The sequence below is a fragment of the Oncorhynchus kisutch genome, linkage group LG19 (assembly GCF_002021735.2).
Source record: "Oncorhynchus kisutch isolate 150728-3 linkage group LG19, Okis_V2, whole genome shotgun sequence".
Classification (NCBI taxonomy): Eukaryota; Metazoa; Chordata; class Actinopteri; order Salmoniformes; family Salmonidae; genus Oncorhynchus; species Oncorhynchus kisutch.
Genome location: NC_034192.2, coordinates 12,989,402 through 13,006,622, shown reverse-complemented (window position 1 = coordinate 13,006,622; position 17,221 = coordinate 12,989,402). Strand labels below are relative to the sequence as shown.

Below are 17,221 nucleotides of genomic sequence, written 5' to 3'. Positions count from 1 at the left end.
AGCTGGCGGAACAGGTGCGCTGTACGCTCCCAACTACACACCGACAGGGGAGGGAGTGACCATGGAACAACATGTTGGAACAGTATCTGATGGGGGAAACTATCAACTGGGGAACAGTATCAGGGCGGTCTTTCATTAGGGCAGCAAAACAAGTGTTTCTTATTGGACACGTTCAGGTGGTACCTACCTCCCCATTTGGATCCGTTTTCTTACGTTTTGTGTCAACGGAACATGACCCTGATGGGAATACCAACAGCATCTGATAGGGGAACAGTATTTGAACGTACCTAATGGGGGGTTGTTTCTGTGGGGAGGTGCTCAACATGACATTGCATCTCCTTCTGTAGAGGGGGTCCAACAGCAACGTTGACCTCTGGAGGAAAAACAACAACATACACACACGGTATTACAACATTATAACACACACGCACACACACACAGTGAATGACTCACTATAATGTAACTGTTCCAGGAGCTTTGCAGGTGCAGGTAGATCCGAGATGTAGGCGACACAGCGTACAGATGCAGTTCCGCCTCTCTCTCTCCTCCCTCCTCTTCATCCTTCTCTCCATCCTTCTCTTTGACCACCCTATCTCTCTTCAGCAGACGAGCCAGCACCGAGCCTCTTCTCCTGGGCACCACAGGGGCCTCCGGGGGAATCTGGGTCTGGTCACCCGGGGGAGAGGGAGAGAAAGAGGGAGAGTGGAGGGAGAGGGCTGGGGCAACTGGATGGGGTAGAGGGCGAGGCAAGGTCAGTCTTAGACCCTGTCTCTGACCAAGTGTTTCAGGGTTAGGGCAGGAGGCTGAGCGTGTGGTCTTCAGTCGGAGCACCTCTTCCTCTTCCTCCTCCACCTCCTCCTCATCCTCTTCCCTGTTCCTACTGGTGAGACAGAGAGATGGTGCAGTCAGTGTGACTGTGTCAGAAACACACCTACACACCTTACCTAGTCAAACACACACACAATTTGAGCCACATTACACAACTCAGAGTAAGTTGTACTGTGGTAACGTATCGTGGCTCGTGGCAGGACAGCAAGGTCATGCTGTGTTAGCCCACCAGGGGGCAGAGTGAGAGGGCAGTGAAGAGGGAGGATATTCCCCTGGCACAAAGAAACAGCTACCTGATCCTGACCTGGAACCTTGACACGGTCACTCACTCAGTAAGCCTCTCTCACACTTTCTATTGGCTCTTCACTTCTTCTCTCTCTTCTCCCTCCCTTCTCCTCTCTTTCCTTCAACTCTCTTCGAAATCCCCACTGAGGAAGAGCTAGAGGAGGGTATCTTTCCATGTGCAGATTTACTGTCATGATCCTTAGAGGAAAACCCAATTATTTAAAGAGCCTGTGTCTATACAGATGTAGGGTCTTAATTTGAGCCAGTTTTCTACAGCAGGTAAATAATCCTGCAACAACAGGACATTTTCATTATTATTTTCATTATATAATGAATGGACATTTTTGTAGGGGTTAATACCTTTTTCGTAAGGGAAAAGTCAAGAGTGACATTTCAAAATGGAAATTACAAACTTCAGGAGCATTTTTTGTTGTTGTATTTGTCCCCCTTTTTCTCCCCAATTGCGTTCCTCACTCATCGCTGCAACTCCCCAACGTGCTCGGGAGAGACGAAGGTCGAGGCATGTGTCCTCTGAAACATGACCTGCCTTACCACGCTTGTTAACACCCGGACGCCAGCCGCACCAATGTGTTGTTCAACTGTAGTCAGCCTGCAGGAGCCCACAAGGAGTCGCTAGAGCACAATGAGCCAAGTGTTGGTGTGCTTTAATAATTATATAATTAAATAGTCACTATTAGCCATTTCTGATTATATTTTCAATACAATTCAACAATATAGTACTGTATTGCTGTTTTGCTATATATCTATATATCTACTGCAGCATACTGTAAATTATGGAGCATTGTGGGAAAATATTGTGGCTCATTAGCATATTTTAGGCATGCCTTGAAAGTGGCTGAATTTGTTGCACCTGTTATCGAGAGTCCTGTACCAATTTAAGTGATATGTGGTAGTAGTTCCCTAACAATTCAATGTATATAGGGAACAGATCAAATTGGCAGCTGGCTTTTTACCTTTACAATGTCTGACTATTTATCCATGTCCATTCGATCTGTATTTCCCTGCCAGTTTGGAAGCCTTTGTTTAGGCCTCTAGAAGTGCAATTGATATAACAGCTAATGTTCATGAACATGCTGTAATATGCAAACGCCTACAGCCAACCTGCTTGCTCTAATCCCTTGTAGTTACAGTAAAATAGAATAGAAAAAACATTCTAACCGTTTAATAGCCACTTTTACTGTATTGTACTCTGTTTCATTGCTCTGGCATGAAGTTACTGTGAATATGTCGGTAATATGTCGGTTACTGCTGCCAGTAAGTTATTGTACATTTTACAGGAAATGATTCACAGTGTAGGTTTGGGGCATCATATGTACTGATGCACATAGTCTACTAAGACTTCCTTGCCTTGAACTTGACATGTTACCAATAGTCTATATAGACTTTTCAACTCCTGGTGGAGCACAGTCTCAGTGTACAGTATATTGACTTGACTACATGAAGCTTGTGCCAACTTCTGTGTGTTGTATCATGCTGACAGCAGCTCCTTCATGGCTGTTACATCTTCTGATGATTACTGACACTGTTCAGAGACTGTCTCACAGCTCAGTGGATGGATGTGTGTGTTAATGACCTCCCAGGGGACAGTGTGTGTGACAGAGAGAGAGAGAGAGACCTTCCCAGAGTTAGATGGAGACAGGAAGACGTTTATGCACTAACTGGTTAAGACACATGAAAGACCATTCCACATGCACACTGGTTCTGGTTGTCCTCTGTGGATCCAGGACAGGGAGAAAGCACTCACATGTGCATGGTCACACACACACACACAAATGAACAGAAACACACTGGTCAGACTAAGAGCACGTTTTAGTAGGTGTTTTACTGCAGTAATAGGGTTTTTAGTACCCTAGCAACGGGTGAATGACGTCAGAGTACCTCACCTACTTCCTCCCGTTTCTAAGCAGTTAGGATCTGCTTGTCTGTTATGTGAATTATAGACACACGCACACGCTCGCACACACACACATTGTCGGGAATGGGCTCGTAAGTAAGCATTCCACAGTAAAGTCTACACCTGTTGTATTCGGTGCATGTGACCAATAAAATGTGATTTGATTTGAGAATCACTGGATTTGTGTGTGGTTGTGGTGAATGTTGATATAGTTTATATTATTCGTCTCTATTTGTGTATACAGTATGCCGTCTGTACTGTGCGTTGTGAATGCTGGCCTTTAAATGTGTATCTGTACCTGAGTGTGACGTATTTTGTACTATGCACTTATGATTTAAATTGTTGAGCGTATGTAAAAGCAGAGAACCTGATCTGAAACTCTCTACGCTCTCCTCTGGTGCACATTAAACAGTCATGAGCCACATGAGCAGCCTGAGCACCCCACCCAGCAGTCTGTAGCAAGCAGCCTGGAGAACCTGAAGTAGCCTGCCTCCTCTTAGCAGCCACACTCACATTACAGCCTGCAGGACCAACCTGGCCTCTATCCCTTCTCCAACTCCTTCAAAACCTCCAGCAATATCTCCACCTCCCTCTCTCCTCCCTATACTCCCTCTCTCTAAGCCCCTTACATTCCCCCGCATTGAGAGTCAGGAAGACAGACCTGAGAGAATGACCTACTACTGTCACCCATCCCTGTAAAACACAGCTTTTGTCCTTCGGCAAGGATACGAGAGAGAGAGAGAGAGAGAGAGAGAGAGAGAAAGAGAGATAGAGAGGAATGTCTTAAAACAGATAAGACACATCTCGTCACACAGACTTACTCGGATTCACTGTTGTCTTTGTTTTTATCCCGTCTAGTTCACTTCCCAGATGACTCTGTTATCATGTTTAGTGTTTTCCCAGATTAGTCTGTTATCATGTTATTATGTTTTCCCAGATGAGTCTGTTATCATGTTATAGTGTTTTCCCAGATGAGTCTGTTATCATGTTATAGTGTTTTCCCAGATGAGTCTGTTTTCATGTTTAGTGTTTTCCCAGATGAGTCTGTTTTCATGTTTAGTGTTTTCCCAGATGAGTCTGTTTTCATGTTTAGTATTTTCCCAGATGAGTCTGTTTTCATGTTTAGTGTTTTCCCAGATGAGTCTGTTATCATGTTTAGTGTTTTCCCAGATGAGTCTGTTATCATGTTTAGTGTTTTCCCAGATGAGTCTGTTTTCATGTTTAGTGTTTTCCCAGATGAGTCTGTTTTCATGTTTAGTGTTTTCCCAGATGAGTCTGTTTTCATGTTTAGTGTTTTCCCAGATGAGTCTGTTTTCATGTTTAGTGTTTTCCCAGATGAGTCTGTTTTCATGTTTAGTGTTTTCCCAGATGAGTCTGTTTTCATGTTTAGTGTTTTCCCAGATGAGTCTGTTTTCATGTTTAGTGTTTTCCCAGATGAGTCTGTTTTCATGTTTAGTGTTTTCCCAGATGAGTCTGTTTTCATGTTTAGTGTTTTCCCAGATGAGTCTGTTTTCATGTTTAGTGTTTTCCCAGATGAGTGTTTTCATGTTTAGTGTTTTCCCAGATGAGTGTTTTCATGTTTAGTGTTTTCCCAGATGAGTCTGTTTTCATGTTTAGTGTTTTCCCAGATGAGTCTGTTTTCATGTTTAGTGTTTTCCCAGATGAGTCTGTTTTCATGTTTAGTGTTTTCCCAGATGAGTCTGTTTTCATGTTTAGTGTTTTCCCAGATGAGTCTGTTTTCATGTTTAGTGTTTTCCCAGATGAGTCTGTTTTCATGTTTAGTGTTTTCCCAGATGAGTCTGTTTTCATGTTTAGTGTTTTCCCAGATGAGTCTGTTTTCATGTTTAGTGTTTTCCCAGATGAGTCTGTTTTCATGTTTAGTGTTTTCCCAGATGAGTCTGTTTTCATGTTTAGTGTTTTCCCAGATGAGTGTTTTCATGTTTAGTGTTTTCCCAGATGAGTGTTTTCATGTTTAGTGTTTTCCCAGATGAGTGTTTTCATGTTTAGTGTTTTCCCAGATGAGTGTTTTCATGTTTAGTGTTTTCCCAGATGAGTGTTTTCATGTTTAGTGTTTTCCCAGATGAGTGTTTTCATGTTTAGTGTTTTCCCAGATGAGTGTTTTCATGTTTAGTGTTTTCCCAGATGAGTGTTTTCATGTTTAGTGTTTTCCCTGGTTAGTATGTTCTTATGTTTTGTTTATTTTTATATACTTACTGATTCTAATGTGGGAAATTATTGCTTCTTTTTGTCACTTGCCAATTACCTCTCCACGTAAAGTGACTTTAATTCTAATTATTATTAACTTCTCCCGATTGTAAGGCAACAGGCAGCTGCTGCTAAATTGTCTGCAAAGCAATCTCAAAATATTGATCCAGTTTCTAAGCAACTGGTGCTACATACAGAGACACGCCCATTCACAAAGAGATCGGCAGCAGGCCAGCCACAGGACCTTACAGTGCCTTTAGAATGTTTTCACCCCCTTTGACTTTCTACACATTTAGTTATGTTACAAAGTGGGATTCAAATAGATTTAACTGTCACTTTTTTTGTCAATGATCCAAACACAGTACTCTGTAATGTCAAAGTAAAATGATATGATTAGATAAGTATTCAACCCCCTGAGTCAATACAGCGATTACAGGTGTGAGTGTTTTTGGGTCAGTCTACAAGAGCATGAACAACATACCGCGATGGTACAATATTTGCCCATTAGTCTTTTGTAAATTCTTAAAGCTCTGTCAAGTTGATTGTTGATCAATGCTAGACAGCCATTTTTAAGTCTTGGCATAGATTTTTAAGCCAATTTAAGTTAAAACGGTAACTAGCTAACTCAGAAACATTCAATGTCATCTTGGTGAGCAACTCCAGTATATATTTGGCCTTGTGTTTTAGGTTATTGTCCTGCTGAAAAGCAAATCTGTTTCCCAGTGTCTGTTGGAAAGCAGACTGAACCAGGTTTTACTCTAGGATTTTACTGTGCTTAGTTCTATTCCATTTATTTCCATTTACTTGCTAGTCCTTGCCAATGACAAGCATAACCGCAATACGATGCAGTCACAACATGCTTGAAAATATTAAGAGTGGCACTCAGTGATGTGTTGCGTTGGATTTTCCCCAAACATAACGCTTTGTATTCAGGACAAAAAGTTAATTTCTTCTCAAGTTTTTCGCAGTGTTACTATAATGCCTTATTGCAAACAGGATGCATGTTTTGGAATATTTTTATTCTGACCAGGCTTCCTTCTTTTCACTCAGTTGTTTAGGTTAGTATTGTGGTGTAATTACAATGTTGTTGTAGTTACTCCACTGTGACGGTTTTAAAGTCACCATTGGCCTCATGTTGAAATCCCTGAACGGTTTCCTTCCTCTCCGGCAACTGAGTTAGGAAGGACACCTGTATCTTTGTAGTGACTGGGTGTATTGTTACACCATCCAAAGCATAATTGCTCAAAGGGATATTCAGTGTCTGCTTCTTTTTTTCACCCATCCACCAATAGGTGCCCTTCTTTGCGAAGCATTAGAAAACATCTCTGGTCTTTGTGGTTGAATATGTGCTTGAAATTCACTTCTCGGCTGAGGGATCTTACAGATAATTGTATGTGTGTACAGAGATGGGGTAGACATTCAACAATCATGTTAACCACTTACCACTATAGTCCATGCAACTTACTATGTGACCTGTTAAGCAAATGTTTACTCCTGTATTTATTTAGGCTTGCCATAACAAAGGGGTTGAATACTTATTGACTCAAGACATTTCAGCTTTTCATTTTTTTATGAATTTGTAAACAAATATGAAAATAAAATTCCACTTTGACACTATGGGTTATTGTGTCTAGAACAGTGACACAACATTTCAATGTAATCCATTTAAAATTCAAAATGTGGGAAAAGTTACAGTAAGGGGTGTACATAGTATCGTCATTCATATCGGAAAATACCGCTGTTGCCAAGTTGCCTACAGCCCCCACCTGCCTACGCAAACACACAAGGCGTCTCTCTAGCTATCTGTGTTGGCCGTGGTGTTGCAGCTCATGTACCCATGTCACATGCTACCACTAAGAAAGGTTTAGACAGTAAATAAACCAGACTATCTGTGAAACCACAGAACCATGTTCAGGCCTGCAGTCTGTCTCACTATGGTCCATGGCCTGACCTGTGTTGGATTGACAGACTGACTGTCTGTCTCCTGTAACAGTAGGATAATGGGATCTCACTGTATAATGCAGAAAACGCCCTCTAGCCAGTGTCAGCCTGGAAGACAGCGATAAGGCCATTTCAAAGGGGACCGTAAGGCAGGGGACTGACTGGGACTGAATGGGTCTGAAGAGCGTCATGGCTGTTGAATGGGAATGGACAGCAGGTCTCACCTCATGGGGACAGGGGAGACGTTCCACCCGTCTCTATCTGGGGGTTCTGAGAGGGTCGACAGGAGAGTTCCACCAATACCTTGAGAGAGACAGAGAGAGATGGGGAGAGAGACAGAGTAGGGGGAGAGTGAGAGGGACAGAGAGAGAGTAGGGGGAGAGTGAGAGGGACAGAGAGAGATGGGGAGAGAGACAGAGTAGGGGGAGAGTGAGAGGGACAGAGAGAGATGGGGAGAGAGACAGAGTAGGGGGAGAGTGAGAGGGACAGAGACAGGGGAGAAGGATGCAGAGAGGTTTATGAGATCACTCTATGTAAACGGAAGCCCTTACATTGATGAGACCCGGTAATTTATACTTAACTGGGAAACAGTTGTCGAATGGGCAGAATGAGAGAGAGAGGAAGGTAGACTGAAAAAGAAAGAGGAAGGCAGATGGAGGCTAAGAAAGAGAGAGGAAACAGAGAGAAAAAGAGAGAGGGAAAGAGGAGAGAAAAAAAGATAAAGGGGGAGAGAGGGTGTGTGGAGAAGGAATTTCTCATCTCTTTGGAGAGAACAGGTTTTGGGAATGTAGCAACAGTGACAGTGACGTGTCAGAGAGGATAATGTGAATTCCTGTGTGTGTGTAAGTGCCTAAGCATCACACTTTCACTGATACGTAAACCTCTAACTCTCATAGCCCTAACCCTTACACAGGTAAGCCCCTGGCACACGCAGCCCAATCCAGCCAAAGGCAGCCTAACCCAGGTCAGGGCAGGCCGTTGGCTGTAGGGCAGGTGGATGCATGGCAGGGAGAGAGAGACTCCCTCTATGTTAGCAAACATACGGTACGTCAATGCTATAGGGTTTAAGAAGCTTACAGCAGAGGGAAGTGAGGATTTGACGGTGCAGATAGGCTGGAGTATGACAGACAGAGCAGCAATGTAATGAAAAACTGTCATTTATACGGTAATTTGGGCTATTAGAATCAGTAGAATACTCAGAATTGTTTTACTGCAGCAGACAAATGATGGTGCATTGCGGGGAAAGAATTGCTGTATTTCGAAAGGTACTGTACTTCCACCCCACAGAATACAGTACCGCATCTTTAGAGCTCCAAAAACCTTTTGACCACTAGCAGGCGCATGGTATGCTTGTTTCTGGCTCATTAACATATTTTGAGGCGTGCCTTGTAAGAGGCTACATTTGTGCACCCATGAGTGAGAATGCTGTATCAATTGAACCGTCATGTGGTTATAGTGCCACTTCTTTTTTACATTTAGAGGGAACATATTGAAGTGGCAGCAAGGCTTAAACCTTAAAGTTAGCATTATGACTCTGGTTGGTGTACATTTTCTATGGTTGCTTTCTCCCCACTGGAAAGTTACAGTCTTGCCCCATTGCTGAAACTCCCGTACGGACTTGGGAGAGGCGAAGGTCGAGAGCCATGCGTCCTCCGGAACACGACCCTGCCAAGCCGCACTGCTTCTTGACACACTGATCGCTTAACCCAGAAAACAGCCATACCAATGTGTCGGAGGAAACATCGTACAACTGGTGACCGAACTCAGCGTTCATGCGCCCGGCCCGCCACAACGAGTAGTTAGAGCGCGATGGAACAAGGACATCACGGCCGGTCAACCCGATTGCTTTTGTTTTGGTTTGATTAAATGACCATGTATTTTTTTGCCTAATTTGAATTGATAATTTATTGTTTGAAAAGTTTACTATTTGGAATGTTTTATTAGTGATGGATTGAATTTTAACTTGTTGAACATTTTAAACTGTAATGATTTTTGGAATAACCAAATCAAATTACCTTAAACCTTAAAGTTGACCTTTGGGTCTAGGGATCCCTTGTGTGTATGCTTGCTCCTCACGTTGTCTTTCCTTCCCTCTACATATCCCAACCCAGCGCCAGTTCCTGTTTCCCCAGGTCCACAGCACTAGACCCAACACCAACCCAGATTTTCCCGATCTCAGCACCAACCCTGGACACAGCACCGACCAACTACAACTGCCACTTTCATCCAGCAACTGCCAGTTCAGAACCCACCCCTTCCCCTCCCCCAACACAAAGACACAAACACACCATCAACCACTCAACCAGACCAACCATGGCTGACTGACTGACAAATTGACAGACTGTTACGGAGTTGGAGGCAGACGTGGCCACGCAGTCATGCGTGAACAGGGAGTACAGGAGGGGGCTGAGCATGCACCCTTGTGGGGCACCTGTGTTGAGGATCAGCGTAGTGGAGATGTTTCCTACCTTCACCACCTGGGGGCGGCCCATCAGGAAATCCAGGACCAGGTTGCACAGGATGGGGTTCACACCCAGGGCCCCAAGCTTAATGATGAGCTTGGAGGGTACTACGGTGTTGAAGGTTAACCTATAGTCAATGAACAGCATTCTTACATAGGTTTTCCTCTTGTCCAGATGGGATAGGGCAGTGTGCATGCAATGTGATGGCAATTTCGTAATCTGTGGATGGAGGCGGGATGTTTATTGTAGTGGGTCTAGGGTGTCAGGTGAGGTAGAAGTGATGTGATTCTTAACTAGCCTCTCAAAACACTTCATGATGACAGAAGTGAGTGCTACGGGGCAATAGTCATTTAGTTAAGGTACCTTAGCTTTCTTGGGTACAGGAACAATGGTGGACATCTTGAAGCAAGTGGGGACATAAACGGAAACATAAACACTCCAGCCAGATGGTCTGCGCAAGCAAACACGTCTAGGGATGCCGTCTGGGTGGGCAGCCCTGCGAGGGTTAACACACTTAAATGTCTTACTCTCGTCGACCATGGAGAATGAGAGCCCACAGTCCTTGGGAGCTGTCCGCGTCAGTGGCACTGTCTTATCCCCAAAGCAGGCGAAGAAGGTGTTTAGCTTGTCCGGGAGCAAGACTTTAGTGTCCGTGACATGGCTGGTTTTTCTTTTGTAATCCGTGATTGTCTGTAGACCCTGCCACATACGTCTCGTGTCTGAGCCATTGAATTGCGACTCTTGGCTCTGTACTGACATTTTGCCTGTTGAATTGCCTTACGGAGGGAATAACTACACTGTTTGTATTCGACCATATTCCCAGTCACCTTGCTGTCGTTAAATGCGGTGGTTTGTGCTTTCAGTTTTGCGCGATTTGATTAAATGAAGTTGCATCGATTATTTATTGTTTGAATTGTTCATTTTTTAAGATTATGTATATTTGATTTGAAAAGTTTACATGTAATGAATTATGGAAAAAACAAATAAATTGACCTAAATTTCCATGCCCTGTATCAATGGTGTAATTTATAGATGAGATGGATATGAAGTGTGAAAATGGTAATATAGGTACCATTGACTTGCATTGGATTTGTGCCGCAAATGCTAAAAGGTTAGCGTTTGAAACAGCGGCCAGGTATACAAAGCCAAAGCATGGCTTGCTGTCATACCTTGACAGATTCTCAATTGGGCTAGTCTGTCCTCTTCTCGACTCCTCCGTCCTCCCCTCCTCCGTAAAACGTAAACCGGTAAGTGGTCGAGTGATCGAGGAGAGTGTCACTTCGTTAGTTGGCAAGCAAAAGAGTCTGCTGCCCTCTTCAATAACTTACTTCGACAGAGGATGCACAAGAGCAGGGATTCCAGCCCTGTAAACATAATTTTGCCTTATATCATGCGAATGGAGAAGGAGAGTCACAAGTGCATTTGTTTCCACGTTTCCTCTCTTTGCCTCCGCTACTCGATTACCTTTGACCTTTTTCAAAAAGAGGCGAGGAGAGGATGGAGGAGAGGAGGCTAGCAAACAAATTAACTCCCCATGTCCATAGACTGCTTACAGGGTAAGGAAACCAATAAAGTGCATTCAGAAGGTGTTCAGACCCCTTGACTTCTTTCACATTTTGTTATGTTACAGCCTTATTCTAAAATTGAATTAAAAAAAAACTCATCTACACACGATACCCCATAATGACAAAGCTAAATAATAATAATAATTTTTTACATACTTATTCAAACCCTTTGATATGAGACTCGAAATTGAGCTCAGGTGCATCCTGCTTCCATTGATCATCCTTGTGATGTTTCTACAACTCGTTTGGAGTCTTCCTGTAGTACATTCAATTGATTGAACATGATTTGGAAAGGCACACACCTGTCTATATAAGGTCCCACGAAAAGCAAGCCATGAAGTCGAAGGAATTGCCGTAGAGCTCTGAGACAGGATTGTGTTGAGGCACAGATCTGGGGAAGGGTACAAAAAATGTCTGCAGCATTGACAAACAACACAATGGCTCCATCATTCCTAAATGGAACGAAGTTTGGAACCACCAAGACTAGCTGGGTGCCCATTCAAATTAAGCAATAGGAGGAGAAGGGCCTTGGTCAGGGAGGTGACCAAGAACCCAATGGTCACTCTGACAGAGCTCCAGAGTTCCTCTGTGGATATGGGAGAACCATCTCTGCAGCACTCTACCAATCAGGCCTTTATGGTAGAGGGGCCAGACGGAAGCCACTCCTCAGTAAGAGGCATATGACAGCCCACTTGGAGTTTGCTAAAAGGCACCTAAAGGACTCTCAGACCAGGAGAAACAAGATTCTCTGGTCTGATGAAACCAAAATGGAACTCTTTGGCCTGAATACCAAGTGTCATATCTGGAGGAAACCTGCCACGATCCTTACAGTGAAGCATGGTGGTGGCAGCATCATGCTGTGGGGGTGTTTTTCAGTGACAGGTACTGGGAGATTAGTCAGGATCAAGGGAAAGATTAATTTAGCAAAGTACAGAGAGATCCTTGATCCCTGCTCCAGAGCACTCTGGACCTCGGACTGGGGCAAGGCAGCTCAGGAGTGGCTTCAAGACAAGTCTATGAATGTCCTTGAATGGCCCAGCCAGAGCCTGGACTTGAACCCGATCGAACATCTCTGGAGAGACCTCAAAATAGCTGTGCAGCAACGCTCCCCATCAAACCTGACAGGGCTTGAGAGGATCTGCAGAGAAGAATGGGAGAAACTCCCCTAATAAAGGTGTGCCAAGCTTGTAGCGTCATACCCAAGAAGACACGAGGCTGGAATCGCTGCCAAAGCATTACACATTACACTGAGCCGCAGCTCCATACTACTTGCCAGACATAAAGAACTGATACTATTTACTGGTTGTTTGAGAAGAATTGGTGTGGGGGGGTCAGTGGGTGGTTTTAGATTTTTGGGGGAGGGGATTCATCATGTCTTACTCATTGTTAGGTAGAAGTTTGGTCCAAATCAGATGTTTGGTACTATATTTATTGAATATTATATGAATCCTTTAAATGAAAATGACCAATTGGGTGCAATCCAATAGCTTAGCCCTTTACACTCATACCCGTATACTGTATGGGTTGAACATGGCAGATTTGGGCACTAATAAGCGTCTAAATTGGAACGTATACATGACATCAGAGTTCTGGCTCTGAGCTTCACAGTGCTGTATGGGTTTTGACTGACAGACGTTCTGAACTTGAGCACCGCGCGTGACAAGAAGTTGCCCCCATCCCTCCCTGCAAATGTTTCGTTGTCTGAGTGAGGGAAATGCAGTGAATTAGGAGGACGCAATGTATTTTGAAAGATGAGACATTGAGGATTATAATAAATACCGCTTTGATGTCATACAAGCAACATTTATGATCACTATGTTGGATGACATGTCATATCCTGAGTCGTTTATTTGCTTCTTGTGAAGAAAATTTGCCGTGGTACACATCTGAATGCACTTATGACTCCTTCCTATGCTCAACAAAATAACAATCATTTTCCCATTATCTCCAAACTGTTCCCTTTCAACAATTTAGCCCTATCCATATAGGCCAATTCCCACGAGTGTACAGGGTTCATTTCTCAGAAATCAAATTATATTTCAACAAAAATAAAGCAGGAATGCTAATCTTATCTATACCTAACTACATAAGTGATATCAAAACAATTTGAGATGCTGGGTGTAAATAGCTTTCTGAAATGACATGGAGCGACAACCCTACAGTAAAATACCTTCATTCATTTAATTCATTCCAATTATGGTTGCATTTACTTTTGTTTTTACAGTATAATACAGTAAATTGTATGATATTGTACTGTGTCTCATTACCAAGTATATTACAGTAGGTGTACTGTTATATGAAATTCATGACAACCCCTTTACGGTGTAACTTACCTGTTATACCCTGATTCAGAGAGAGAGAGAGCGAGAGAGAGAGAGAAAAAAAAAATCTGTTGTTCTTTACCTTCCGTGGAGGGGGAGATGGGCCAGTGCTGGCGAGGAGAGGGGACGGGAGGAACGCGAGGTTCTCCTCTGAGCAGACCATTTTTCTTCCCAGATGGCTTTGAAGTGGCGTAGACCACACGAATGTGCTGCGAGCGCTCCCGGTCTCGGCCACTGAGGAACTCTGGTAGATCATTGACCTGGAAAGCAGGACCAGAACTGCTGTCTTATTTGGAGCAGAATCATTGACAGAAGTGATCAGAGAAGTGATCAGAGAAGTGACCAGAGAAGTGACCAGAGAAGTGACCAGAGAAGTGATCACTCATTAAAACTTTGTTTGAGTATCATTGTTTCTGGGAGGTCCTTGGGAGCTGTGATGACATTCGAGGACAGTAGGTTACATCTGAATCATTATGTGAATAATATATGAGGACACCATCTGGGAACAATATCTGGAGACAGTAGAAGGACAGTCTCCCAGCAGCACGGGCTTGCTGAAGCTTTTCTCCTCCTGGTTCTGCCACAGGAAACAGCTTGCTCTGGTTACTGACTGACTGTCACACACACACACACACACACACACACACACACACACACACACACACACACACACACACACACACACACACACACACACACACACACACACACACACACACTCTCTCCCTTTCTGGACTGGCAGACTATACTGTGAGAAAGAGGCAGGGTGAGCTAATCCAAACAGCTTTAACTGTAGATGGGAAACACTGGTAAACTGGAAACCAGTGACATAAGGTAATAATGCCAAGGTAGTAACACTAATTTACCTTAAATCATTTTCAGCTTATTTTGTGCCTGCAGTCACTTATTTTGGGCCAACAGTCACAGCGCCCAGAGTAGTTTTTTCTGATGAATTGCTGTGGTGAGGAAAAACTCCTTGCCCTAACCCTTGACCTATAACCTAGAGGCTGTCTGTTATTGTATTCTATTCCAATTTCCATGTGCTTCTGCCCACATGTTTACACGTTAGTCACACATTTTTGTAGTAAAAAAACACCTCTCCTTGATAAAAAAAAGAGGAACACACACCACACATATTTTCAAGCTAAGGCCACATGTTCTCTAGCCAGTCTGTTTGTGCTATAATGCAAATATTTGTCATGACAATGGACAAGTTAATTTTGCATCGCCCGGTGCCCCAGCTGGGTGGATTTGATCATTTTAAACCATTCCATTGGTCCTGAAGTGTAATCTCCATCCTCTGAGCACAGGGCAATGCTAAATGATCTCACCCAATGAGTGTCAAGGAGTTTGAATAATAACACAAAGCAGACTGCCACTCAGGCTACATTGCTGTCTAATTTGATCTCATCCTCACACTGTGTGGTAGTGAGGTCTCTTCGGGTCTCCTCAGCCTGTGTTCATGGTTATCATGCTTGCCTCTGTCCAGGCTATCAATAGGTCAGGCTATCAAAGCCACTGTGTCTGCCATAAGCAGTTAAATAGGGCTTAACATGACAGGATCAGCAGCACAGCGTCCTGTCACTATACTTAGCCCAGTCCCAGGGCGATAGGGAGGGCAGACAGTACCGGACACTAATTATACAAAGGTCAAACAGAGAGATAACAACGAATTAGAGAACGGGTCAAATGACATACAGTATATAATCAGGAATTACTCCTGTGTGTGTGTGTGTGTGTGTGTGTGTGTGTGTGTGTGTGTGTGTGTGTGTGTGTGTGTGACCAAACAAGTCAAGCCAAACAATAATGGTTTTGTTGTTTGGCCAATAAAAATAGATAATATGCATAAAGGCAAGTCATAGAAGTCACTCAAGTTTTTGATGTTTGCATTACACAATATTCCAACATTGTATTTATGTCCCAACACATATCATAACTCTCTAGGCAGTCCTTACCAGCTCGATGTCTCGGATGTGTCTGAAATCGACCGCGGTTGTGAGGGTGCGCGGCGGGTACTCAGCCAGATACACACACTCATCACTGAGAACGACATGCATGAACACCTTATTCACCCTCTCCGAGATCACCACGCACGGTTCATATGCGCGGATCCGCTCATACACCCCGCGCTCGGTGTTCCTCTTGAGAAATGAGTCTAGTTTACTGTTGCGCCTGCACTGCAAGCCTCCAGGGCCTGTCATGGCCATGGGCATACTGAGCACAGCCGGGGCACCAACGGAGCTCACCTGCCACTTGCATCAGAGAAACACGAACGGAGAGAAGAGACGCGCATTCCTTGGTCTTTGTTCACTAGAGTTTCAGAGCTTTAGAACTTCCACTCTCTGTGAGTTGCGATAGCAGTGCTACACACCACGGGATAGGGTAACCTAGGTGATATTACATCCATGGCTTGATCGTTAAGAAACGTACCGCCCGTGCGCTCTTCATCCCTGCGCTCCCCAACCTGAGTTGTTCTAAACTTCATTGGTTATATATAAAGCTCTTCGCTGATTGGTTGACACCCTGCCACCTCTGCTCCTCCTGTACCTACGTTACTGTCTTTAGAGGTCAGTTTAGACACAGCGGCCCTTGGGTGTAACGTTACCTCACAGGGAGGAGGGACATGAGGGGACTTGTCCCCTATTGACATCAGTCCATTTACAGGGACCTGAGAGCGAAAGTTAGGATTCCTTCCTGGAGTTAATTGATTATTGTGGTCATATAGCGCCACCTAATGGATGTGATGATGGTTTTCATCTAGAAGAGAAATATGGTGGGTGAGTGACAGTGTGAACAAACAGATGGCAGAAAGATAATTCACTAGGTATGTCATTTGAGAAAGGTCGTTTTGAATTTATTTGCATAGTAGCGAATAGTAGTTGAAAAAACAAGCATACAACATTTACATAATGCATTTCATCCACCATCTGCTCAAACTGTGCCACACTAAGGGACCACTTACCAGTCACTTCGTCTTCTCTGCTCTCTCTGTCTTCTCTGCTGTCTCCGTCTGCTCGCTCTGCCTTCTCTGCTCTCTCCGTCCTCTCTGCGCTCTCTGGCTTCTCTGCTCTCTCCGTCCTCTCTGCTCTCTCTGTCTTCTCTGCTGTCTCCGTCTGCTCGCTCTGCCTTCTCTGCTCTCTCCGTCTCCTCTGCCTTCTCTGCTCTCTCTGTCTCCTCTGCCTTCCTCCTCCCTCTTCTCCAGAAAAACCACACCTGCAGCTGCATTTCTCTGGCTAGGTAGAACATGGGACCAATGTAGCCGCCAGAGCTAGGGAAGCATAGGTGAGGAGGAAGGACCAAAGACACCAACCTATGCCTGGCACGAGCAGATCACAAGGGAGTCCCTCCATTGACCTACGGGTCGCAGACTTCCAGGTGTGTCCTTCCTTCCTCTGACGGACCGGAGCAGACTCAAAAACTACCACCACCACCTACCTGAATAAGAGGACAGGGATGAACCCAGGAGTGATGTGCCGCTACGACTCGGTGAGGCTGATGCTAAGGCAGAGAAGCCATTCATTGAACACAATGAATGCCTACTCTGCTCTCTCCGTCTTCTCTGCCTTCCTCTCCACTCTTCTCCAGAAACACCCCACCTGCAGCTGCCTGGCTCTGGCTAGGTAGAACATGAGACCAATGTAGCGACCAAAGCTGGGGAAGCATATCATCATCTTCATAACATTGCACAACTTTGTATCC

At 44.3% G+C, this 17,221-nt stretch overlaps 1 protein-coding gene across 1 annotated transcript; it reads right to left on the bottom strand.

Moving 5' to 3' along the window:
• Positions 1-6,853: 6,853 nt before the first annotated feature.
• Positions 6,854-16,021, bottom strand: lg19h12orf56 (linkage group 19 C12orf56 homolog). Its single transcript, XM_031797971.1, has 3 exons — positions 15,478-16,021; positions 13,605-13,782; positions 6,854-7,477 (listed from the first exon to the last, which is right to left on the bottom strand). Exons 1-3 carry the CDS (start codon positions 15,733-15,735, stop codon positions 7,395-7,397), a joined length of 519 nt encoding a protein of 172 aa, XP_031653831.1. The 5' UTR covers positions 15,736-16,021; the 3' UTR covers positions 6,854-7,394.
• Positions 16,022-17,221: the final 1,200 nt, after the last annotated feature.